Genomic DNA, 27,196 nt, shown 5'->3' on the forward strand with positions numbered 1-27,196 from the left:
GTTTACTGTCCTGCGTCTGGGTTATTGTCTCTGGAACATATGTGCAGTCATATAAAGATGTGTGATATTAAGCTGTGTGATAATCAGCTGTGTGATAATCTAGTGAGCTACACTGTGACTACTGGGTCTGGGGGTGACCATGCATGCAAGTGGGAGTGCTTCTGTATTGATTGGAGTGTGTGTGTGTGTGTGTGTGTGTGTGTGTGTGTGTACATGGTGTGTGTGTGTGTGTGCATGTGTATATCAAAGTGTTCTGTTCCTCTTGAGAGCCCCTTGTGTCTCTGGTGTCGCAGACGGCCTTTCTGATGACGTGGCCCCCACCCCCCTGAAACCCCCCCAGCAGTCTCCCTGCCGACCCCCAGCCCCATCCCCACCATCATCACCACCTCCATCCAGGACTCGGACCAAAACATGGAGTGGGGTGAGTGGGTGCTTACAACTGTGTGTGTGTGTGTATCTGTGTTTCTGTGTGTGTGTGTGTGTGTGTGTGTGTGTGTGTGTGTGTGTGTGTGTGTGTGTGTGTGTGTGTGTGTGTGTGTGTGTGTGTGTGTGTGTGTGTGTGTGTGTGTGTGTGTGTGTGTACGTGTGTATCTGTATGTTTCCGTGTGTATGTGTGTATGCGTGCGTGTGTGAGTATTTGTATGTTTCCGTGTGTTTGTGTGTGCGTGTGTGTGTGTGCATGGCAATATATGTGTGTTTGCAACACCTGTTTGTGTGCATGCTGCTATATAGGGGTGGGGGGAAAAATCGATTTTTCGATTTCTCTCGATTCTCTCTAGAACGATTCTGTCTCGATTCAGAAAAGTTCATAATCGATTTTTTAATAATAATAATAATAATAATAAATAAATTATAATTTTTTTTTTTTTTTTTTTACACATTAATTTTGTGTTGAAATGCAAGCGGCATCGATTATTGCAGACTCTGAGTAGCAAACTCAAATGTTTAAAAAATTGAGATGCATCGATAATCGTTTTATCGGTTTAGAATTGATAATCGGTTTAGAATCGAGAATCGGTTTAGAATCGAATCGTTGACCTCTGAATCGGAATCGAATCGAATCGTGAGGTGCCAAGAGATTCCCACCCCTACTGCTATACATGTACGTCTGCACGTGTGTGTCAGATTATGTGGTTATTATAGTTTCTCTGACTGTAATATGGATGCTCCACTAGGGGGTGCTATGTGCAAAGCTTCAATGATATCCATTCCAAGAACATCCTGGGCCTCTAGTTTCCCAGAAATTGGATGAATTTTGAGCATCAAGTCACAGGCCTGTTCGCACAACTCCTATCAGATGTTTGTGTGTGTGTGTGTGTGTGTGTTCACACAGCTCCAATCAGATGTGTCTGTGTGTGTGTGTGTGTGTGCGTTTATGTCTAATGTCACAGGCCTGTTCGCACAACTCCTATCAGGTGTGTGTGTGTGTGTGTGTGTGTGTATGTTCACACAGCTCCTATCAAATTATCTGCTTCCTGAACACTGCTCTAAACAGTGTGTGTGTGTGTCTGAGTGTCTGAGTGTCTCTGAGTCTGTGTGCATGTGTTCCTGTTAATCCCGGCGCTGGTCCGCTCTGCTGTGTCCCCTTCAGGTGAAGCGGACCCGTCTGTCCAATCCTACTCCGATAACCTGATGGACGACCAGCCCTTCAACCCGTCCAGCACCGACCCATTCGGCGACTCGTTTGGCAAGCCTCTTCAGCCGCAGCCTGGCGCCGCCACCACCCACGCCCCTGCCATCGCCACCTCCTCTTCCTCCTCCACCTCCTCCTCCTCCTCCTCCTCCGCTGCGGCGGGGCCTCCCCAGCCCTTGCTCAGCTTCGATGAGGTGCCGGACCAGCGGGCCGACTCCTCCAGCGCCGGGGGGGCGGAGGAAGAGCCGTCCAGCCTGGTGAACCTGTCCGGGCTGGATCTGGACCAGGACCAGATGACCCCCAGCTACCAGCAGGCCCTCCAGCACGCCTCCCTGTCCGGCCTGCAGGACCTGGACCTCGGGGAGAAGGACCGGGACAGTCCCCTCCTCATGACCAACGGGGACGCCCAGCAGCAGCAGAAGCAGCAGGTGAGCACGCAGCGGGGAGGCGCACGGCAGCCTGAGCTGAATCTGGGCCAGGTCATACACTCTTTAGTAACCTGTACTAGCCTGCCCACTGTGTGTGTCTTTGTGTGTCTGTGTGTGTCTGAGTGTCTGAGTGTCTGAGTGTGTGTGTGTGTGTGTGTGTGTGTGTGTGTGTGTGTGTGTGTGTGTGTATTATGGAAATAGTGGGTCAGTTCTTCTCTACTGTGACATTGTATGCATAGGGAGACATGAAAGTTAGACTTCTACTCAGGATTAATTTGTTCGTATCTATGTTTTACCTGCTTGAACCCCCCAGTGAAATGCTCAAGGAGGGCAGCTTTGTTTTTGTTGTTGTTGTTGTTGTTGTTTCATAACCGATAGCACAAGGAACGTCACATCTTTTCCTTTGTATAACTAGAAATACTGACTACTTTACTGACTACAAACAAAGTTTGAATGTCTAACTTTTATTGGATAATGGCAATGTGCGTGTGTGTGTTAGTGTATTGAACATTTTGGAAAAGCTTTTAGATTAAGGTTTGCCAAATGAATACATGTAAAACAAACAGTGGCTAATTAGTTTGACCTCAATTGGAATGTTGCTGTGAAGATGATGTATTTATTGAATTTACCACTAGATGGCGATCATTAATGTCAGAATTCTTGTAACTATATGATCAGTGGCAGTCCACTTATTAATAGTTGGGTATAGTAAGGTCGGGCTCACGGCCTCCAGAGTAAAGTCTCTCTGTATGGGTCTCTTTATTTGTTTCTGCACCTTGTCTGGTAGAGTAAGGCGTTAACAACACCAGCTTCATGAGTCTGATACTCTGGGAGAAGTAGGACAGGACAGGATGACAGCATCTGTCAAATGAATGAATGTAAATGTAAATATGCATGTCTCTCGCAGGGCAATGATGGCTACTTCTCTCAAGAGAAGGAGGAGACCATCCCCAAGATGCCTATGTATTCCACACCCCCTGGTGAGTGACACACACACACACACACACACACACACACACACACACACACACACACACACTCTCACATATGGCACAAAGTTAGCCACATACAGTGGGAACTTACACACTTACACACTGTTCTGTACAAATCCTAAGATGTTCCAGCTCTGCGCACTGGAATTATGTGTGTGTATGTATGTTTGTGTGTGTGTGAGTATTCATCTAAAGCCTGCCCTGTGTTTGCTTTGCAGCGATTGACGTAACCTGCTGGGATGCTGACTGCGATGATTAAAAGTGAAGGCTGGCGGCGTTTCCATGGCGGCATCTCCACGATGATGTCTCCACGGCAGTTTAAATACAAGCATCTTGCATCAAACACTAAAAGTAAAATTAAAAAAACGGAATTATTATTTCAGAGGGAAAAAATATCCACCAGTGAATGATTTAGGGTATTGTTAAAGATGCCAGTGGGTTGAAGAGCTCTTGGTGTGTGTGGCCGTGAGTGTTTCTATGTGTGTGTGTGTGTGTGTGTGTGTGTGTGTGTGTGTGTTCTAATTTATTTATTTCTCTCTTTTGCTATGCAGAGTAGTGCTCAGTGCTAATGTATTGCAGCACTAAGTTGTGTTGTATGGAAATGTTAGATCCCCTTTGTTACAATCAAGAGTGTAGCAGAGTAGCAAACGGATAATGTCCCTCTCTTTGTGTGTTAGCCCAGCGAACCCTCATCTGTCCAGCAGTGGCCTCATGCACTGGTCTCTCTCTGTAGAAGGTCACTGGTCTTCTCTCTATAGAAGGTCACTGGTCTTCTCTCTATAGAAGGTCACTGGTCTTCTCTCTATAGAAGGTCACTGGTCTTCTCTCTGTAGAAAGTCACTGGTCTTCTCTCAATAGAAGGTCACTGGTCTTCTCTCAATAGAAGGTCACTGGTCTTCTCTCTATAGAAGGTCACTGGTCTTCTCTCTGTAGAAGGTCACTGGTCTTCTCTCTGTAGAAGGTCACTGGTCTTCTCTCTATAGAAGGTCACTGGTCTTCTCTTTCCAAACTGATTGAGCGTATCTGTTCCTTAACCACCTGTTTGGATAGAGAAGGCACAGCTGCCTGCCTGAGGACCATTGTGAAGGAAAAGAAACTCTAGCTTTTAGTGATGGATGAGTTCACCAGTGCTTGGCAGCCTATCTTGTTTTTTATTGTTTTTTTGGTGAAGAGGTTACATATCAGACAGTGCTGTCCAGCTCTAATGTTCTGACTAGTCGTCCCATTAGTTTTAACAACAAATATATAAAATATTTTGTATTTGTGTTTGTGCCAATTTGCAATATTATGTGATGTGATTTCCGTCGACTGCGTGCAGTAGAGCTACTGGACCCAGCCGAGTCGAAGCGGCTGGAGATCGGTCTTTTTAACTACCTAGGAAGTGTGCTAATCAAACCCAGATAACAGCCGAAGCTGAACGGACCCGGCCCAGACCTAGCCATGGACCCTGTGGACCGGTGCCAAACCAGGGCCGATTCTGTCCCGGTTCTGTCCCAGGTGAAATCCGGGGCCACAACTGGGCCAGAACCAGTTGCTGTCTGGGAAGTCATTAAGTAGAGAGAGTAGCGTGGATAAGTAATCTAATTTAGGCAATAACTCACGTTTCTAGAGCACACACTGAAAGGTTGCTTAAGTCTCAAATTAAACTGTGTGCTTGTGTGTGTGTCTGTATGCCTGTGTATGAGTGTGTGTGTATGCGTGTGTATGAGTGCGTGTGTTGCTGGGGGGGTTTGTATGTTTGTGACATACCTGTAAAAACTACATTGGAAATCTTGCCAGAAAGGCACCTTCTGGAAGGGATTATGTTATGTAATCCAACTCGTTTGATTTCTTCATCCATACACAACACGAAAGATCACCCCATACACCTCTGCTATGGAGCTGCCTTCCTCCATTTCACATTTGAGCAGCAGGTGTAACGAGGCAACAGGTACCTCACCATGAAACTCAGAGAATCAAACAAGTCCCAGTGGCAAAGCGAATCAGTAGTGCTTAAAGAAGACCCGTAAACGCTGTAAAAGCAGCAGACTACAATCAGTGAACACATTCTGTAAAGGCCTTTATAATAATAATAATAATAATAACGACAATTAGAGCAGGAGTCCCTTCAGTATAAGTACAGTCATCTCTAGCAGTCGGCTGGTTCTGGAGTATGCAGTAGCTGAGAGTAGTTGGCAGGGAAGTCCTAGTGACATTGGAGTGTACCGCATATTGGAGTTGATTATTCTGACAAGACTGAAGGGGTTTGAAAGGGATCAAAAGTTTCAAAATAGACATAACTCAACCAAACCATACTGTCACAGTCACAGTCACTACATGTGTAACTTGACTTTACTTTACCAGTACATCTCACTCGAGAGAAAAGTGGAGTATTGGAAAACAGTAGATATCATGACTGCTGCAAGTGAAATAAACAAACCATGAACAAATAAACAATCATATGTGGTGGAACTATACTGTACGTGGTGCAGCCCATTTCAGAGAACTCAATTTCTGAGTTTTTAAAAATCCTTCCTCGACGTTTTGGTCAACCAACTCAGAACTGGCGAGTGAGTTTAGCCGTCGTGGTTGGAGGGAAGCCATGGCGTAGAGATGCACTGGAAAAGACTGACCTGTCTCTCAATTAGTGTGCCACTTAAAGTCTGTTCTCTTCTTAGGAACTCAAAGAAGCCAGTTGATTTATTCATTTATTCATTGCCAAATCACTGCCAGTCATAACCCTCTAGGGATCAAGTCAAATATGCTTAAATATCTAGAACCACATAACATCTACATACAATATCTCATTTGTGTTCGAGTCTTACTGTACGTATTATGAGAGATAGTCCCATCCTTAGCTTCAAGGCTTCATAAATATTAACTGTCCTAATCCTTAGACCAAATTACAGTTCATTTTCTGACATTAATACTCATGTTTTAATTACCATGGTGTGTTTTGAGTTTTAAATTCTGAAGCAAATACTCTATTAAGGCTTAGACTGTCCTCTGTCTTCCTCGCTCGCTTGGATTTTATTTTTATTTTTCTGTTTGTTAAATTGTTTTGTGTATGCCGCCTCAAGTGATTCAGTATACCCTGTTAAACGTCATTGCATTTTAACCACCTGAATGGAAAATACTTGCGAAAGCAATAAAACACGAGCAATGTAGTATTGTCCTGTAAATAGCTGGGATTGAACTGATACCAGTGCTACACATGCGTACTCCGCTAAACTGACTGAATTCTGGCTTTCCAGAAGTTTCTTTATGAAGAGATGGAGAGTTCCCCTTTTTCCTGTGGGGAATAAGCAGGGCACCCCGCATCTTTAACAATAACCAACGCCCTCTCCCCCATTACAGTGTGCCCCCCCCCCCCCGCTCCCCGGTAGTGACTATTACCCTCCCCTCCCCATCACCACTACTAGGAGACTATTATCACGACCACTCCTACAAATAGTGCTACAACTATACCTGTATTATACTACCACAGCAACTATACTACTCCCCCCCCCCCACACCCAGATGCAAGGCTAGGCGATTTTTTTTTTTCTTTTTTGGGAAAATCTATATAAATATATAATTTTCTAAATTATCTCTTTCCCTGTTTTCGGTCTGCTTCTCACACACTGTTTTTGAAACAAGCACAAGATTTTTGTGACATGCTATGTGCTTCTGTATGTTAATAAAAGACTTTGAAAAATTCCACATTTATCATCTCCGCTGCTTTGTCCAAAAGTGTCTTTCACATGAGGATTCTAATGTCCTTCAGAATCGGTTTGTCTGTCTGTCTGTCTGTCTGTGTCCCAAGTATGAAAAAAAAGAGAAAAACACTGCTGTACTCCTTTCTCAAAGTTTATTCTGGAGATGATGGCAAATTTCATGAGTATCTACAGCCCATGACTATCTCTAGATGACAAATACAGTCGACACATATAGAAATGGAGCAAGAAGCAGCAGTGGAGTAAAATGCACCTTGAATCATCACCCACACACATAACCACACGCTCACACATTCATACACACGCAGATTGCATGCTACATGGAAGTCGTACAACAGGCTTTCAAGTAAACATTTCACAGTATTCATGAGAGAAGAACAAACATGAACACCATGCCCATGTCAGTCACTGTAGTAGAGTCTTGAGATGCTCCCTCTTTAAAACCAGTGCAGCGCTTGTACACACCATCTGCAGCGCTTGAACACACCATCTGCAACTGAACAGCTTCAGCCCTAGAGACACACAGCTGTATTACTCTCAGACCAATGACGTGGCTCGGACCAGGGTTATCTGACCTAGGGTTACCCCTGTTTACTCAAGTAAGACCAAGCCAGTCAACGCTGGTTATACCCAGTCGTGGCAATTCAGACTGGACCTGGATCACAACCAGGGCCTGTTCTGTCCCGGGTGAAATCGGTGCCACAACTGGGCCAGAACCAGTTTCTGTCTGGGTAGTCATTTAGTAGAGAGAGTAACACGCATACATTAGATGCTGTAGATAGGTCGAGAAACTGAGTCAAATAGCTTGGGTCGGCCCTTCCACACTGAAAATAGCCAAATAGCCAGGGTCGACCCTTCCACACCGAAGATCAACACAGGTTTAAACCTGGTGGAACACTGGTAGGAAAGGCGTGTTAGTGATTCAGGGCCAGGTCTGTTCTGGACCTGGTGCTGAAGTGGGCCGGATAAGAGGTGGACCTGGTCCAGACAGGCTGTCCCCTCCGCACTGATTAAGCTCAAAGTATGTCTTCTCTGCTGCCAGTTGCTTTGGAGAGGAATGTCAGGAACAGAGGGATGTGAAATGTAAAAAAAAACTCCAATGGATAAGCTAAACCCTGAATAAAAACTCACAGTTTATATGATTTAACATAAATGTCGAAATATGTTTTGAAACAAATTGAAGTAGCCCGTTATCCATTACAGTGGCTTAACATGCACTGATGGAGGTGTCATAACTGGATTTTCTGTGCTTGATGATATAAGATGAAGTCAATGCAGCTATCTCCTTTTTTTAGACTAAGAAATGTCAGGTATCTTGATGGCGTTACTGCTCACTGTCTGAAAGGATTTTACGTTGACACATTCTATCATTACTAGTGCGTCATTAGCCCTAACATAGCCTCCAGTGTCCGTCATAACAAAACAAGTGATATTCCGCATTAATGATGTTAATCGTCATTCATAGACACCAGATGGACAGTTTGCAGCCTGCCTTTCACTCTGCCGAGCCACAAACAGAATGGCATCAAAACAGACAACAGATATCAGCAGCATCCCTCCAGCGCAAATGAAGATGGTCCGCGTGGAGCGGTAGAGTGTGGTAAGAGACACCTGTGGGTGTTAGCGACAGCAGCGGGTGCTAGCGACGGCTGTGCGCTGCTATGGCAGTATCATGAGATGGATGGCCAACGTCACCTTCTCCCTCTCTCTCTCTCTAATTTGATGTAAACAGACACGGAAAGGTCTCCTCCTGGTCTGTCTCCTAGCAACACATATACTGAGCGAGGCAAAGAAAGAGAGCGAGAGACAGCGAGAGAGAGGAGCACCTCTGTCTCTCATCTCTCGTGCGAGGAAAAAAGAAGCAGGTGAGGACAGGATTAAAAGGACTGAAGTAAGCACAGTTTCAAATCACACACACCTCAAATGGCACTTTGAATTCAAATAATTGTTGAGATGCAATAAATGTACATAAATCAAATGTAGAGACGCAAGGAGGAGCATGAACTTTGATTTGCCACACACCACAACTGTGTTGGGCTTTTTTTTATTCTGTTTATCATAAACAACACCCTCACATATCAGACATTCATCTGCGGCTATAACAATCCTAAATAAACGTTTCAACCTCTTCATCAATTGATTTAAAATTTGATGAACCACACGATAAATAACCACCTTTGACTGATTGTCTCAATTCTACTGATTCCATTATAAAAAAATAGCGTCCTCTTGGTAGCATTAAGGTGCTTGACATTATTCTAGGATGCCACCTTAAAAGTCTGAAAAAATAGGTTTCATTTCAGTTGAAGACATAGCTTAATTCACACAAGTATCCACATAGCGTGTATATTTGTGTCCTTGTTGCCGTTTAAAACGGTCTGGCTCATTTATTGACAATACAATTTGTCTAAGTTAGTAATTAGTATATTCCAGAAGGGTGCAACTGTTGGTATAAAAATGTGATATTCAGTTAACACCACTTTATTCTTTGTCTAACTGATGCCTAACTGTTAGGCTAAAATTGAAAGGGATTAGCTTAAAGGCTTTCTTATTACTCTAGACATTTACAATAGTTAGGTTTGGGGTTTGTAGTGGAGTTTGTCATTTCTTTCCAGCAGACATTATGTCACCATGACTACCAGTTTTAGTCAACTGAATGCTATATAGCATTTAATAGCTTAATAGCCTTTAGCAGGGATACACAAATATACAGTATTTGTTGTACTTTCAGCTGCTCATTACAAGAAAACATTAAATGAGAAAATTGATTTGGTGACTGAACACTGAAAACTAAATAAAAAAAAGGAAAGCCCATTTTGGTGACTTCTGATCTAAAAACATCAGTAGATTACCCATGTTGCTACACTAACATTATATTGTGTATATGTGTAATTCAACGGCAAATTTACAAAATAACAGCGTTCGTCGTAACGTCATCTGGATTATCATGTTTATTCATTCATAATGTTGTTTTTCTCTCCAGATGCAAAATATGCAGAGTAAATTGGACTAAGTCAGAGACTAAGTGTTTTGCGAGGCAGTATGCATCTGCTTTATGCTAATGCTGTGTTCACTAATGCTGCCTTTTTAGGTGTATGGTGGGGACACTCTAATCAAAGACAACTAGAGATGATCCAGCCTTAACGCCACATAAGGGCGGGAAGCGGAACGCCACATTTAGCATGTTAAGACGTTTAGACATGATGGCAGCCTGTGGGTGTAGCAAAGTGGCAGGGGGTTTCTCAGGACAATGTGGGTGAGAAAGAACAGGAAAAAAAGCGACAGAAGAAGGCAACAAAAGACGGGATGGAGTCCCTTCACCCTGCTTCAAGGCTGAGGGCCGCTCCAGGCTGACAAAGACGAGATGCCGTGATGTGGCTATGACTAACGGTAAGGAAAGATCAGGAGACTATTGCATCCGTCGAGGCCGACAAGACGAGATGCTGTAATGTGGCTTTGACTAGCGGTAGGAGAGATCACTATGACTAGCGGTGTGGAGAGATCAGGAGACTATTGCATTGGCCCATGCTCTCTCAGACGGTGAACTAAAATTACTTAAGAACAGAGGAGTTCATTGAAGCCCAAACCATTTGCTTCTGTAAACCAACATTAGAACTCTAAGTCTACCAGAAGCTTATCAGCTTGGCACCATTAGGAGTAAGACAAGTGGATACAGGTAATGTTGGCTAACTACATCATGCAGCAAGTAGCCTTGCCAAGCTACAGTAACCTACATTACACATTACATAAAAAATCAAAACAATTAATCAGACTAATAGCCCAGGTTTTCAGGTTAAAGATTTGTCTGACTAATGCAACACAGTTCAGAATTTATTATGTCTCAAGTGGTCTTCATTAATAATTTTTTATGAATTGGCGACAATAAATGCTTGTCAAATACAATAAAAGTGAAAATAAGAGGTTTGGCAAATAATACAAAAAGGTGCCCTTGTTGTTTTCGGCTCATATTTTATCTCATAGTCCATATCCAACCAAGATTAATTAAAATACAAATACAACAGAAAGGGTCTCTTCTCAGTCAAGTAAAGTAACAGAAATATAATTTTGTTCTTCTTCCTGTTCTTGCTAGTCAGTCTAAAAGATACAGGTTTGAATACTGCAGAGCGAGAAAGGGCTCAAGACCCAAGAGAACAGATGCTCCCATAAAAGGTTCCTGGAAGTCATGGCAACAGCAATTCACATTTTAGTTCTAGTTCTGAAGTTCCAATTGCAGTGGAGGGGCTACAGAGGCAGAAGAAAGAGAGAGAGAGATTGAGAGAGAGAGAGAGACAGGCTGCACAAATGTGCTAGTAGAGTCAGCATTATCCTCTTCAGCCCTCCTTAATCACTTGAGCTGTGAGCAACACAAAGAAAGTAGTCTCTTCATTTTCTAAAAAACAGACCCAAACCACAGAAGAGCACTAGCCTCTCTGCAGCAGGAGGACCAGGTGAGGATCCACCGACATGCCGCTGACAAACCCGTTTACCCCCTCCGTCCCCCATGGGTCAGGGTCCTCAGACGGCCGTACTGCGGCCCAGTAAGGGGTAGGCGGTGGGCAGGCCGCAGTCCTCCTCCAGCTCCCTGAGCAGCTGCAGACCAAGCCCCCCGCCTCCGTGTGCGTGTGTCCGGCCCTCGCGAGGCATGGTGGCGATGAAGGACACCCGGGGCTCCATGGGGAAGCCGCGGTGCTCCAGCCCCAGGGCGGGCAGTCGGCCCAGGGAGTCCCAGCGCCGCGGGGCAGGGGGCAGCCGGATCAGCGTGGAGCAGCCGCGACCCGGGAGAGAGAGCAGGCCCATGGACTCGGGGTTAGTCTTGCTGATATCAGGCTCCTGCGGCACTCTGGGGGGGCGCGGCGGCGCTTTCAGGGTCCCCCCACCACCGCCGCTGCTGCTGCTGCTGCTGCTGTCCCGGGTGGCTCGCAGGACCGGAGGGGCGCGGGGGGGTTCGGCCAGAACTTCATTGTAAGGAGGCGGGGGGTCTTCCATCAGAACGGCCTCCTCGTAACATGGAGGCTGCCCACAGGGGTCACTGTCCACTGGAACTGAACCACAAGCACACACAAGAACAGACATTACCAATGATGCACTACATGCTTAATACATAACACTCCATTGTCATTTTATTTATCTGTGTTTACATTTGTACTTGTTTTTACATGTTTATTATGACCACACTAGAATCAACACTGGGAAGTCAACACAAAGAAAACAACACTAACACAACATGGGAGCTCATTACAGACACTGTATTTGCAGACAAGCTTTCAGCAATGTGTCCAGTAAGCAGAAACAACTGTATATACTGGGTAAGGCTTCCTGATAATATTGGGCCTCATTCTCGAACATTTTCTGGTTTCTTCTGAAATGTTTCTTACGGACTTCGGAAAAACAACGTAAGAAAAACATATCCGCCGAATTCATGGATGCCTGAAAATGTGTTCTTACGCAGCAGAAGTGTTCTGAGCTGTGCTCCCCCGGAAGAGGTTTCTTAAAGTGGCATTATGCAGTAATTGTACTTGAGGATTAGGGTTAGGATAAGCAGTTTTACCTTAAAATAACAGCTTTAAAAAAATTGGGGCGCTACAATGACTTTTAATATGGAGAATCGCCTCCGTGCCATTGCCATACCAGGGTCCGTAGGCAAATGACTAGGTTTTGTAGGTTTGCCTGAAGCCGCCCGGTTTTTACTGTCTGCCGAACTAGTAAGTAGCTTATTTGCCGTCTTGCTTTGTCTTGTGTTGCACTTGCTTGATGTTTGACTGTGTTAGGATAGTTGTTGACTAACTAGTTTGTCATAATGTCAAAGTCAGCAAATTTCAAGAGATTTCGTTAGTTTTAGCCGCTAGCATATAGTTAGCGATTAGCAATTGTTCCGTTATGCTATTTTAAATTGAAAGCGCGTTCTCGTGCACCTGGATTTGCATACATAAACACCCTGCCAGCTCCTTATAAGGGCACGCAACCGCAGTGACGTGTGCAGTCGGAATCGATGGTATCCACGCGAAGGCAACTCGAAAGCGAGTCCTGTCAAAGCGGAAAGCAAGCACTGGTCTAGTAAACGCAATTCTAACTTCACCGGTGCAGAGTTGGAGGTACTGTTGCAGGATGAAGATGTGTCCATTCTATTCCACTATGGCTATATCAACGCGATTGAGTTTAGTGCTTATTTATTTATTCACTTACATTTGCAGTGTTCGTGTAGTCCTTTTATTTAATTTAGGACATCACGATGCCTCGTAGAATCATGACTATAAATGTGAAACGTAATTGTGAATGATACAAATATTCTCGTATTTATTATTATTATAATTATTTTAATGAGTTGATGTGAACGCAATCACCAACGATTTCTCACAAATTCAGCCCTTAACACTTCTAACACGGAGCGGCCAAGTGGGGTGTCTTGTGGTTTTTTGAGGAATCGCATTTGAGAAAACTCGATTTACGACTGCTATTTCGTGTTCTGAAAGTCTTCTGAAGTTCAGAACAAATCCCAGATGAGAAAACTTTCATGAATGCCAAATGTTTTCCTAAATCCACCGGAAGTGGAGTTCAGAAGAAATTCCTTCGTAAATTCTTTTTAACTGCGTTCGAGAATGAGGCCCATTGTCCTTTTCCCCACATCTCTAGAACTTTCTAGAATAAAAACAAATACATTTTTCAGGTCATATTTCTTAGCCATTTTGTTCTTAGCCATTTCCCCCACTTCACGTCCTAATCACATTACCAGCTGTTTATCAGAGTTGACTGTGGAGCTCGCGGCCTCATCTACACAGAGGAGCTATGTGGAGCCAGACAGTAGAGGGCACTCTGGGGACGGTGGCCTGGAGGGGACATGCATTGCCTCTGAGGAGGGAATTACCCTTCAGCACCCACTGTAGCAGGCCTCAGCCAAGGACAGCCCCAGGGAGAGGGGGGGGGGCATGATGGGGATAGGGGGTATTTTCAGGGGGTGACATAGCTGCTGCTCAATTAACAGAGAATTAGGACATAGACACTGAAGAACATGCATATCTCATACATTGAAGAACCTAAACGAGAGAGTGGTTATGAATGGATCTTAAAATGGTCTTTGGTACATAACAGCCGAAGGGCCCACTGTGGGACTGAGTTTAGGGGACTGGATATAGCACCATGAGGGCCTAGAGTTCTTTAGAGTGTCAAAGAACATTGGGAGTTGGGCACATTTTCCTCGATTGCATGCAGTTCGTCACACACATCACAAGCTCCAGTCCCCACGCAACAAAAGCTATTAGCCTCAACTCCTGTCTCCCTATTTCTCCATCTGTCTGTCTGCCTGCTTGCTTTCACACACGTCTTTCTCTGTGTGTGAGACCCTCCCTGTTTATCTACCGATCTATACTTGTCTGTCAGTAAGTCTGTCAGCCAGTCTTAACATGTCTTTCTGTATGTGCCGGCCTGTCACCAGCCTGTATGTGACTCCGTCGTTACCTTTTCCCTCTTTTCATCAATACATTTCCTGTTATTTTTTTTTTAGTGGGGGTGGGGGTTGGGATATACCAACTTCATTATATATTAGGAAAACAAACGTCTGTAGTACAAGACCTTTAAGCCGAAACCAAAGACACACAAAGCAAGTACTGAGGGAACAAAGAACAGAGACAGAGCCGCCACACAGGATAAAAGAACTTCCTCGACAGTGAATACATAAAAGCAGTGAATCATGATCATGTCATGATAACTAGATTCATTAATGTAGCGTAGTTCAACACAGTAGCAACCACACACACACACACACACACACACACACACACACACACACGCATATGCAAGAACCCACATTAGACTCTGCAAAAACCCAACTGTTCTGCCTGTTGCCCAGTATCGGTCCCTAAACGTAAATATGTAGGCTCCTTAACGTGGATGAAGATAACTAGGCTCCTTAACGTGGATGAAGATAACTAGGCTCCTTAACGTGGATGAAGATAACTAGGCTCCTTAACGTGGATGAAGATAACTAGCACGTGCTTTCTTACTGTCAGTGTGAGCTGCTAAGGTCAGTTTTCTTCAAGACTAGACTTACAGCAAACAGCCATCTTATGCTGGATATATTGGGAATCCAGACTTGCTTGTGGTGAAGTGACTAATTTGCTTAAATAAACATGAGAAAAGGAGAGAAAATATTCTGACTAGAACGGCATGTGACAAAAACATTAACTTCTTTATGTCTGACTCAGACAGAATTAACATCTTTATGTCTGAGTCAGACTTAATTTTTTAATTAGTTTCCCACCTAATTTCCAAAACAAAGAAAGGTAAAACTGCTAAGCAGAAAGTTCAAAACAATCCCTTTGAATTCATTAGCGCAACAGTGAACCAGGCTGGCTGTTTTAAAGGCTGGTGGTGAGCCCATAAAGTCTCAAACACCACCCTGGCACAGCACTAACAACCACCAACATGGCACACACACATACACACACTCACTCACACACACGCAACCACACACACATACTCACATACACTCTCACACACACACAACCACACACACACACACTCACACACACACTCACACACACACACACACAACCGCACTCACATACACACTCGCACACACACACGAGAATCATGACTCAGATTAACGCTTCCACATATTAGACGCTATCACGGCTTAGCTTTTTCATTTCAGAATGTAACGTTTCTACATCTGCATGTGTTTCTACATCTGCATGTGTGTCTATAGCCCATACCCTCCTCGCACACAGCTCAGTCTAGAGGAGAGGTGTACAGTTCATCGCTACCTACAGTATTTCCCAGGAGGAGATTTCAAGTCATAACCTGGGTGTTGTTAGCTCTTTGTCCTCAGTAGCGGTTCAGCTGCAGGGCGCTGTGGCGCGTATTAGCTGCTCCGAGCCTATTATGTGGTAATTGTCCAGCACTTACTCCAGAGGCTAGAGCCTCCCTAAGACTTAGAGTGCTATTAACCAGCCACTGCCATTTACCAGCTTTTATGGGGCAGTAATATTGCAATGCATCACACCACAGGTGGTCAGCCTGCTCTTCTTTGTGATAATGCCACCAGATGAATATCTCACACAGGTCCTGTGACTCCTGCGTCACACAGAGAGCTCTTTTTAAGCACCGCTCTCTATCACACACAAACACACACACACACACACACACACACACACACACACACACACACACACACACACACACTCGCTCTCAGAAGGAGTGTGTCTGTGTGTGACGGTAGCCAACTCACAGGTCAGGCTACCCCTCCTTCCCACACACACCCTGGACCCTCAGGAACATCAAAGCAGCCAACCTGGACAAGGGCCCTTCAGCCCTGGCAAACTGCCCTACTGCCCTGGCAAACTGCCCTACTGCCCTGCTATACATCATACCCTCCCCTCCCCTCGTCTGCTCTCTCGCTCTGTTCCTTTCTTTCTTGTTGTCTCTCTCTGTCTCTCTCTTTCCCCCATTCCTTCTTCCTCTGCCTGTCTCTTCTTCTTGTGTTCTCTCTCCTTCCATGTTCTCTCTGTCTCTCTCTCTCTCTCCCTCCCTTTTGTTCTGTTTTGTTCCTTGTCTATCCCCCTTTCTCTCTCTCTTTCATCTTTTACCTCGTTCTGTCTATACCTCTCAATCTCCCTCCCTTTCTCCTTTTCACACTCCTGCTATCTCTCTCTGTCCCTTTTTCTCTCTCTCCTCCTCCTCCTATCTCCCTATCTCTCTCCCTCTCTCTCTCCTCCTGCTATTTCTCCTCCTGCTATCTCTCTCTCTCTCTCCTCCTGCTATCTCTCTCTCTCTCTCCCTCTCTCTCTCTCTCTATCCCCCCCCTCTCTCTCTCTCTCTCCTCCTGATTTGATGTGGTGTCTCTCTGCCCACTCCTCACCCACGCCAGTCTCTGTTCATGTTCTGCACACAGTAAAGGCGTGCAGCTTCCCTCTCCTGCACTGTGACCATGCACACACACACACACACACACACACGCACGCACGCACGCACGCACGCACGCACACACACACACACACACACACGCACAAACATGTACGCACACAATCATGCATACACACACAAAAATAAAATTATAAAATTATAAAAACGCATTCATGCAAATACATACACACACATACCAAACCACACACACACATAAGCACACACAAACAAATGTGTGTAGACATGCAAAAACACACACACGATCACACTGGAGTGATAGCGCCTCCCCCCCTTGTTCATTGTTCTCTGAGTGGCTGCTGATTGCTGGGGGCTTCTGGGACGCGTGTGGTGTTGGGGTGGCATTGGATGAATTACAGGAGAGCAGTAACAGCACACGCACACGCACACGCACACACGCACACACACACACACACACACACACACAAACGCACGCGCACACACACACACACACACAAAATGGCCATGTTGAGGTTATGTAACCTCCAGCGCGCTCCACGCACATTCACGCACACCGAGAGATAAGCAGGAACGCGTGTGTGTGCGTGTTTTTGCTGTGTGAAAAGCAGGAATGTGTGTGTGAGACCAGTGTGTGCGCCGAGAGAAAAGCAGGAACGTGTGTGTGAGATTAGTTTGCGCTGAGAGAGAAGGAGGAGAAGTTAGATTTTTGTGTGTGAGGTGTGTGTGCTCCAGCATGATGAGTAATAGACTACTCTTGTTATGAACATATCTGAAGTGCCACACATATTTCTACAGGGTAAGGGGCTGGGAAATAATGTCAGTCAAATATGAAGCCTCATTATTAAGAGTATTGAAGGTGAACTTAAAAAAAAAACACCAAGTGAAATACGTGAGTGAGTCTACACAGAGACACAGAGACACAGAGACACAGAGACACAGAGACACAGACACACAGACACACAGACACACAGACACAGACACAGACACAGACACAGACACAGAGGCTATTCTAGAGCATCTTCTGAGGACCAGCAGTACTGTACCCTGGGGGCTTAAGTGTGTCTAAAAACATGTCAACAACTTAAAACGTGCATACCTGCCTACAGCCTATGCTTTTAGGAGAAGTTTAGGACAGGTTCTACTGTACCTTGTGGGGCATGATATCCTCTGTGGGAGACGGCGAGTCCCCTGGAGGGGCAGAGGGGGGCAGTTCTGGGTGGTGACAATGAGAATGGGGGTGAGAGCGGGTGCGTGGAGTAGAACTGTGGGGGTTCCCTGTGTGGTGGCAGCGGCAGGGCGAGCTGCAGCGAGGGGTGCCCCCCCAGCGGCTCCATCTCCAGCGGGCGCAGACACTGCTCCCGCAGCTGCTCCCGGCGCTCCCGTTTCAGGCGCCGCTGCACCGAGCTGCAGAAGCAGCACAGGATCACCATCAGGCCCCAGACCAGCCAGAAGCCCGCGAAGCACACCAGGAACGTGTACGTGCCCTGAGACATCTCCATGGCGACCACCGGACACACGGCACAGCCCACCGCAGAGAGATAGACTGGGTTTGGCGGATGGTGTGTGTGTGTGTGTGTGTGTGTGTGTGTCTTCTTCAGATGTGACTGTGTGTATGTGTGTGTGTGTGAGTCTTCTTCAGCAGAGAGTGTGTGTGTGTGTGTGCGTGTAAGGCTGTCTTTTTGATTCCCTTAGGCGTGCTTTGAAGCTCAGTATCACCGCTGACGTTCGGCTATGCTGAAGGCAAACACACAGACAGCCACACCGAGCAGCTGTACAGTTTAATGCATCAACAGTGTGTCTTTCTCTCCCTCTCTGGTCACGGTCCAGCAGGATCCCTTGGACATGGACAAGGCACCGTTGGGTCACTCAGTCCACCTCCAGACCGGACATCAGGCAGCATCACCACCAACCACCAATCACATCAGCTCCTGACGGACACTGGGCGTCCCTCACATTGTCTACTTCCTGTTTCTGATGACAGGCATCCAATCAGAAGGAGGGGCAGGTGGGTTTCCCCGCCCACCCCCAGCTGGCGCCGAATGGGCCTGCTACGTGGCGCTAGATGAAGGTTCCGTGTCGCGACCTTGGCGCAGAGGGAGTCTGGGGGCCCCCCTCAGATCTCAGGGGGTATCCACGCGTCGTGCTGTGGGGCAGAGGGAGACAGAGAGCATGAGCCCCACATCACCACATCATCGCTATCAAGCACGATTGGGGCCTATTTTGAAAACATGTGCGCAGTGACGTGCTGAGCGTTTCTGCGTCTGTGTGTCTGCGTGAGCGTCTGCGTGTGTGTCTGCGTCTGCGTGTGCGCGCACGCGTGTGTGTGTGTGTGTGTGTGTGTGTGTGTGTGTGTGTGTGTGCTAATGGCCTCAGCTGTTAAAGCAGTGTCGTGATGCTGACTTCGGGGGGCCGGGTTCAATTTCACACATCAAGAGGCCCAGACGGCAGAGGGGCGTTCTTACAGCGCACGCCGTTAGAAAATACGGCCTTCAGTGGGCAGCACGCGCCATTGAAGACGGAGGCTTCGGAGCCCTCTGCATAATGGAGTGAGCTTGTGCTTGGTGCTGCTCTTTCCTGTGTTTTTTTTCCTGATGATATTTTTGACAGACAATTATCACCTTTCAGTGTGTCAGACCTTCGTCTGGTTAATGACAGGTTATAGCATGCCAATTCTCTCCCTTTACCTCCCTCCCTCTCTCTCTCTACACTGCCCTGCATAGGTTCAGTTATGCAACCACGCATGCCTCCAAACACACTGCATGTTACCAAAGAACCAGTCCTGTGTGTGTGTGTGTGTGTGTGTGTGTGTGTGTGTGTGTGTGTGTGTGTGTGTGTGTGTGTGTGTGTCTGTGTGTCTGTGTGTCTGTGTGTGTGTGTGTAACAGTACACAATCACAAGAGAGAGAGAGAAAATAAGGGATAGAGGGGAAGAAAAATTGAGAGAAAAGAGAGAGACAGAGTGTGTGTGTGTGTGTGTGTGTGTGTGTGTGTGTGTGTGTGTGTGTGTGTGTGTGTGTGAGAGAGAGAGAGAGAGAGAGAAGGGAGAGAGCCAAGGAGAGAAAGAAACAGGGAGAGAGAGAAAAAGAGAGGGGCTGTTATCAGAGATAGAGTTTAATCTGTGTGACCTTCCACAGAGTCCTTCCATCAGCCCAGATAACAGGTGACTGGGCCTGATCCGGCCCAGATCAGAAGCACAGCCGGGCCAGATCAACCCCAGAGACCGCAGCTCTCGGCTAATCCCAAACCCACCCCCTGTTCACTACTGCCCTCTCCTCTGACTAGCTCAAGCATCGAAAAACAGAAAACAGACAACCACTTGAGGTTGATGAATTAAATTCCTCTTCGCGATATAACAGGGTTGTCAATGAGTATGAATTCCAGGGCGGCTCAGAGGAGCTGGTAAAGGTCAGGGCCGAATGCTTCCAAGTCACCTTAATCTTCTCTGTTACTCAGCATTACGGAGACTGAAGGATGGCTGTGATTGAAGCTGTCATCACGTTATATTTAAACTGGCGAATTAATGCAATGCTCGGATTTCATCACTACAAAATTTGGTTTATGCCTACAGTGTACGCCCATATTCTGAAAGCAGTAGATTATATTATTAGGCGGCAGGATTAAAAAAATAAATCTCATAATCGAAACACCGGTACAAAAATGCAATGAATAGTCTAACAGTAGTCTACTTCAATTAAACAACGAAACAACCGTTACGGTGGTTATGTGTGGCCAAGCGTGTGATTAACAGGCTAGTAAGGGACAGCCGTCACCGAATGGATCACGAGATAGCGGCGATAACTACAAAGACTAGCCAAGGACGCACCTGTGGTTCTCCGCGGATGGAAGCACTGGAAGGCAGCTAGTACATACGCGATCAGTGTCAAGTCAACGGCTACACCACATTTCTTACTGCTCGGGGATTCTGTCTTTTGTGTAATTCATATGTCATTAAAATTGTACGGCACATAGTTATTTACCTGTAAGCAGCAGGCGTTCAGCTGTGTCAGTTGATCCATTAAACCTGTGGCGCCTTCGAGGTTTGAGTGGTTCGTACAGGATTCGATACAGTCCAGATCAGACGGTTTCAGGAAAGCGAGCGATTCGTGACAGACTTGTAACCATATCAGGAATGATGTCCAGAGATAACATTGTAGCCTTTGTTGCTTGGGAAAAGTCACGGTCTGTCTGTATGTCTACGTGACTCCCACCGTATCTGTCACGCCTGTGACATTCCGCCCATTGATATTGGCCCCTGGATGGCACGGAAGGACTCACCTGAATGGCTTGGTTCCCAAATTACGAATGCCTCAGTCACGCGTATCGTGTCCAGCCGTGTCGTGAATGAATATGATGGATGACAATACAGCCATATATTCTCTGGCTGTTGCTCCTCCCCTTTTAACTCTTCATCAAACAGTCTTCAGTCCTTCATTGAGAGGTAGGCTGTCCTGTCTTTATTCGAAACTATCGGCGGTGACGTGTACGCAGACTGATATAATCTCTTACCCGAAGTCTAACCACTGACATTTCCCAGTGCTCTCCCCAGCTCGAAAATAGCTTACTGCAGACAACAACTTATGACAGTAGCTGTCATTACATTTAATCAAGGAGACGAAGTTATACAAATGTGTACATTAAGTTAAGTTTCCATTGGTCCACATAGTCAACAAAAAGGCTATGGAAAATACCGCACTCATTTAAGGATATTTCTCACAAGGACCCGTCACATGTAAATCTGACAGTTACAACCCTGCAGGAGCGATACAAGTGTCATCCAAATATTACATTAATAAAACATTACATTTCAAATAAAAAAATCACGGGAATTGAGCCATCATACGCTGTGCGCAATTCCAGTTAATCTGCTGAAATGAAAATGACATACAAAGAAAGAAGATATTGGCAATTATGGCACCCCTGGTAGAGATGAGTAATGATGGGTTATAAGAAATTCACCTTTTTAGTGCATCAGCTTAATGAGAAAAATCCAACCTTTTTCCCAGAATAAATGTACTTGTGTTAGATTTTTCTCATTATTTCAGGTTCTACTCAGGGGTGCCAATAATTGTGGAGGGGGCTGTTTTATTCCTCTTATTATCAAAGTGTTCTTCTGTCTTATCATACAGGCTTGCTCTGTCAATACTTCTGACGTCTGACAGTACTTGTGTCAGTTGTAGTTTTCAGAGAACACTTGCTTAGTCTTTGTCACTGGAAAAACTTGGAACGACTCAGGCTAAGATCAGCTGATTTTAGATCAGCTTTAGATGATGTTCCTTGTCCCATCCAAAGCCACCCGCGCGGCCTAAAAACCACTGGAGTGAACTCTGTCCTTTACATCTGAGATGGAGTGATATCATGGAGGGAGAGAGGAAGAGAGAGAGAGAGTGAGGGAGAGAGAGAGTGTGTGAGTGAATGAATGAGAGAGAGAGGGTGACTTTCCCCCCGTGGGTCGAACAGAACCATCTCTCTTGGAGTCTCTCATCCCTTTCCGCTCTTGGCTCTCCAACATTGGGCCCTTTTACCCGAGCCAAGCCACTCCACACAGAGTCCATGCGGACCGACACTGGGCCTCTTGTCTGCCCTGGACTTTCATCTCATAAACATGCGTTTGTGTCCCGCTGCTCCGTCACAGCCAGACCAGGGCCAAACACTGACCGCTCACTGGACGCACCCCTGAACCCCATTTGTCATCCTGAACCCTGTGGGATTGTCCAGCGAGGGCAGGGCGCCCTCAGGACCACATGCTGAAACACTCATGGGGAACAGTCAGTGGCCAACCTTCAAAGCGTGAATGGAGACACAAAGGGCTGCCCTGTGCTGTGCACACACACCTACACACACACACACACACACACACACACACACAGGCTACACACACACACACATACACACAGGCTGCACACACACACACATACACACAGGCTACACACACACACACACACACAAAAGGGCTTCCCTGTGCTGTGCACACACACCTACACACACACACACACACACACACACACACACACACACACACACACACACACAGGCTACACACATACACAGACTACACACACACACAGACTACACACACATACTACACACACACACACAGGCTTCACACACACACACACACACAGGCTACACACACAAACACACACACATAAACACAGGCTACACAGTTTGTTATCTTCCATGTCACTCCTTTCCCATCCACTAATCTGTGTTGCTGCTGGAGTTGTTTTTATCACAGCTCACCAGGCACAAGGAATACGGTAAGAATACAAAATAAATACAAATCTAAGGTCTAATTGTACAGTCTTAGATCAGAGAGGGTGTCCATATGTCTGATGAGGAGAGATACCGTGACTGTCTCTGAAGTGCGTGCCAACACAGTAAAAAACCTACAACTGTGCAGTTATCAGTCAGTCTTTTGTATCTAACTGTTGTCTTGTCTCTGAAAATAAAGATATGAACTTCAGTCCTTCAGACACAGGGGACGGAGAGAGATTGACGACCAAATCTGTTCAGCTTCAGGTCAGGTTTGTCATTTTCTTACAATGAGGGATGCAAATCTTTCCCAGAAGATTCCCAGAAGATTCCCAGAAGAACATGCCAGAAGAACATGCTGTTGCTTAGATTCTGCATCTGTTTTATAAAACACAAAGGTTTTGGTAAACATTTTATCAGGAGTCATTGTGCAGTTTAATTTTCTCCATAATTACACACAGTCTAGAGAGGAAGAACTGTATGCTTTTTTTCCCAAGTCATTGATGAACTCCAGAGCCACAGCTGAAAACAGTCCGACAGAGAGTGAGCTCAGGACGGATCGAACATGTCTTCAGCCTCACTGCTGTTGAGACAGTGCTGCAATTTAAAACACATACACAGAATTAAAGGCAGTGGGGATCTGTAAAGGCACAGCCTTGAACTCTAATCTCAATCTTCTTCACTTATCTGGTCTTCAGTGAAAGTTGCAGTTTTGTTCCACTCAGGTAATCAGGCCATGTTGTGCTTTTGAAAATGTGCTTCACGTTCATCTGTAATTTGGCTAGACGGGGCGTGTTTTGCCGTGTGTATGTATGTATATCAGTGTGTACTAGAATGAGCAGAGAGCTGATCTCGGAGCGCCTCGAAGTGGTGTATGGCTGCAGCAATGCAATCACTAATTTAATTTGGATCCAGAGGCACACCTCACCTGCTGTGCCATCCGTTGACCTTTACATGCAGCCCGGAAAGATTAGCTTGTAGCTAACCCTTAACATCACTCTGATGCAGCTAGGTCCTTAGCATCAACGAGCAGTGGCTCATTAGCATTTAATGGAACAGGCGCTCAAACTGGCCACTGTGGACAGGGCTGTTTGGACAGGGAGTGAAGGGTGCTGTGGTGCTTGATCCTTGTGCTATTTTGACTAAAGCATGTCACAGACATTTCAGTAAGACTCCAGGGAACTGGGGGGGGTATAATATGTCATTTTTAACACCTGTTCAACCCTCAACCCTAATTATTGGCGACTCCGCTGTCAGACATGTGGGATAATTACAGGCTGCCTTTTGACACAAAAAAAACAGACTTTCAGAAGAAGTGTCAAAACATAAAACTGTCAAACACATTATTGTTGTTGTTGGTGCAAATTACATTTAAAGAGAACAGTATCAGTTATTATTTCTAAAAACTTTGTTTGTGCCCTAAAGAAACTAGGAATGCACTAAGAGGGGAATGTGGTGCACTCCCAGCTCAGGGAAGTTTTGTGTTTTTTCCCGGCTGCTCAGCCTTAACACCTGGCTCCCAAAAATGTGTTTTTTAACTGGGATGAACTGACAATGAAATGACAATTTCCACCTATTCTGGAATCACAGAGAATATTTTGGACCAAATCACACAGAACTCAGCTGGAGAGGGACCAAAGTTTAAAGCGACAACTAACTTTTCTCCTTCCATCACCCAATGACCTTGGGACCCTCTGATGAGCATTCAGTAGCCCTACAGAGTGAACAAGAGGAAAACAAGAACTCTGGAACCAAAACAAGAACTCTGGAACCAAACAAGAACTCTGGAACCAAAACAAGAACTCTGGAACCAAAACATCTGCCCCGATAAACTGACACAGAGGGGGCGTGGCCAACCACCTCCCCTGGAATGACATAAGAGCGTGACATTGCGCTGGAATGATCAAAGACAATCATCCGCTCCAAACTCGCTGGAATCTCAACATTACAGGAGATCGTAAGCACGCAGGCACAGATAACATTGGCATGCAGCAGTCGTCATTATCACCTCCCAAGGCTAAGGACAGACTATCTGACATGGAAGGCCATGCTGTGGCACCAGTGTCTAATCCAATCAGGGAGAGCCAAGCCGTGACACCAGTGTCTAATCCAATCAGGGAGAGCCAAGCTGTGACACCAGTGTCTAATCCAATCAGGGAGAGCCATGCTGTGACACCAGTGTCTAACCCAATCAGGGAGAGCCATGCCGTGGGAAACACATCAACATCTGACCCAAACTTCTTTGACTTCTGTCACCATCCCCACCCCATCAGGCAAACCAATAGCATCCAACCATGACATCACATTTACATATCTGGCTGTTTGTCAGAGATTTTCTGGTATGTGGCACACCATGGTAAAATGGTACTGGTGTTACAGTGGATAGCATCATCCAAACGGTAGACCTAGGTTCAATTCCTGGCCAAAGTAGAATGCTTTTCGCTTTGGACCAAAGCATCTGCTAAAAACCTGAAGGCCATGAAGATTGCTTGTGTTAATATAAAGTAACAAAGTAACTTAATATCTATGATACCTTATTTTTTTTTAAGAAACCAGCTTATATTTCTCCTGATGTTTTCTTTGTGTAACATTACATTAAAAGTTAAGGTAATGTCTGTAATAACACACCCCTCAACTCCCTAGCATAGCTAGCGCTCAGTGCCAGCCAACCGGTTCCATGGCAATGTTCCGAAAGCCCATTATTCCGACAGCCCCGGGAACCACTATAGCCCACATGCACATCCCAATGAATCACACAATCATAAACATATAAATGCATTTATTTCACAAGCATGAACTTTAATTCAGAATATTATTATACACACATGGCATTTGCATCGCGATGATACAAAAATACTTTTATGATTGGCAACGCATGCATGCTTTGTCAGTGTTTGACAAGATATGCCTGATGTCCTGCGACAATCTGCCGGTGATTTCCTGCATGAGTGGTACCCCATATTCAAAACCAGAGTAGGCTAAGTTAACAAATACTGCCTAGGAAAAGTTACATGCGTGATAGCCCGGTGAGCGTCTCTACTGCGCTGCGCAAACTAAATGCTGTGTGTGTTTTGTGCCACTTAAAATATTTCTAAATGTTGCCAGGGGGACTATTTTTCGGAATATTGAGATTTCGGAATATCGGGCTTTCGGAACAATGGGCCGTCCCCAGCCAACCGCTAACGTTAGCTAACTTACCCGATGAGAAATTACGATAGGGCACTACCTGCTCATACGTTGCCCTTTACACAGTACAGCACATGTTGGTTATGAAGTTAAACATTTCTGTCACTTCTGTTTAGATTGGTAATCAACAGACTGCCTATAAACGATCACATAGCAATATAGCTTTCACATTTTACTGCGGGAATGTATCTCTAGTTTTTCTGTTCTTTTTTTAACTCATTTGTAAAGCACTTTGAATTACCAATGTGTATGAATTGTGCTATATTAAATAAACTTGTCTGGTCTTGTCTTGTCCTGTCCTGTCTTGCCTCTCTCTCTCTCTCTCTCTCTTTCTCATCTAGTCTGCAAATCTGTGCCTGGAAACAGGTGTAAAACAATCACCAGCTCACACAGAAGACATAAGAGATCTCTGTTAATCAACACCATCCACACTAAGACTCCCCCCTGCGCGCTTCTCTGACACTCTTGAGGGCAACACGTCCAAGTTCTTGCATTATTTGGCCACACAGAGCAGCATATCAAATTAGCAATGTCTAGGTCGTTCTCAGTGCGATAACTGTGGGAGAACTTGTTCCAACTGTTTACATTTCCCCAGCGTGGTTTGTCCAGACTGATGAACGCTTGGACCGGAGTCTCCCCTCCTGAAGGCCGTGGGTTGGAGGCTGCTGAGAGCCCTGAGTTATGGAGGCTGGCTTGGCCTTCAGTGTTCGAATGAGGAGGGCACGGTAACATTTCACTGGCTGAGTGTGTGTGCGTGTGTGTGTGTGTGTGTGTCTATGTGTGTGTGTGTGTGTGTGTGTGTGTGTGTGTGTGTGTGTGTGTGTGTGTGTGTGTGTGTGTGTGTGTGCGCGCATGGGAACATTTCACTGGCTGAGTGTGTGTGCGTGTGTTTGTGTCTGTGCGCACAGGAACATTTCACTGGCTGAGGGTGTGCTTGTCCAAGAGTGTGTGTGTGTGTGTGTGTGTGTGTGTGTGTGTGTGTGTGTGTGTGTGTGGGCACAGGAACATTTCACTGCTGCTCCCATGATCTCCAGCGTAACCAACAAGACCTCACATATCTTTTCACCTCAGACACTTTGCTACCTCTCCTTTTCCCTCTCTCTGTCTTTCTTTCTTTTCTTCCCTCTACCTCCCT

General features: G+C 45.7%; 2 protein-coding genes across 5 annotated transcripts in view; one reads left to right on the plus strand and one right to left on the minus strand.

Annotated features, from left to right (window-relative positions):
* Nucleotides 1-1,732, plus strand: part of dbn1 (drebrin 1) — a 75,114-nt gene extending 73,382 nt beyond the window's left edge. For all 4 annotated transcript variants that reach the window (XM_031572232.2, XM_031572233.2, XM_031572231.2 and 1 more), the window contains exons 11-12: nucleotides 294-421; nucleotides 1,592-1,732. In XM_031572232.2, coding sequence (XP_031428092.1) covers nucleotides 294-421; nucleotides 1,592-1,633 — 170 coding nt within the window. In that variant the 3' untranslated portion in view covers nucleotides 1,634-1,732. The remainder of the gene's footprint in view (nucleotides 1-293; nucleotides 422-1,591) is intronic.
* Nucleotides 1,733-6,865: 5,133 nt separating this feature from the next.
* Nucleotides 6,866-21,183, minus strand: LOC105911325 (proline-rich protein 7). Its single transcript, XM_031572234.2, has 3 exons — nucleotides 20,601-21,183; nucleotides 17,772-18,767; nucleotides 6,866-11,790 (listed from the first exon to the last, which is right to left on the minus strand). Exons 2-3 carry the CDS (start codon nucleotides 18,121-18,123, stop codon nucleotides 11,264-11,266), a joined length of 879 nt encoding a protein of 292 aa, XP_031428094.1. The 5' UTR covers nucleotides 18,124-18,767; nucleotides 20,601-21,183; the 3' UTR covers nucleotides 6,866-11,263.
* Nucleotides 21,184-27,196: the final 6,013 nt, after the last annotated feature.

This window comes from Clupea harengus, chromosome 8 (assembly GCF_900700415.2).
Source record: "Clupea harengus chromosome 8, Ch_v2.0.2, whole genome shotgun sequence".
Classification (NCBI taxonomy): Eukaryota; Metazoa; Chordata; class Actinopteri; order Clupeiformes; family Clupeidae; genus Clupea; species Clupea harengus.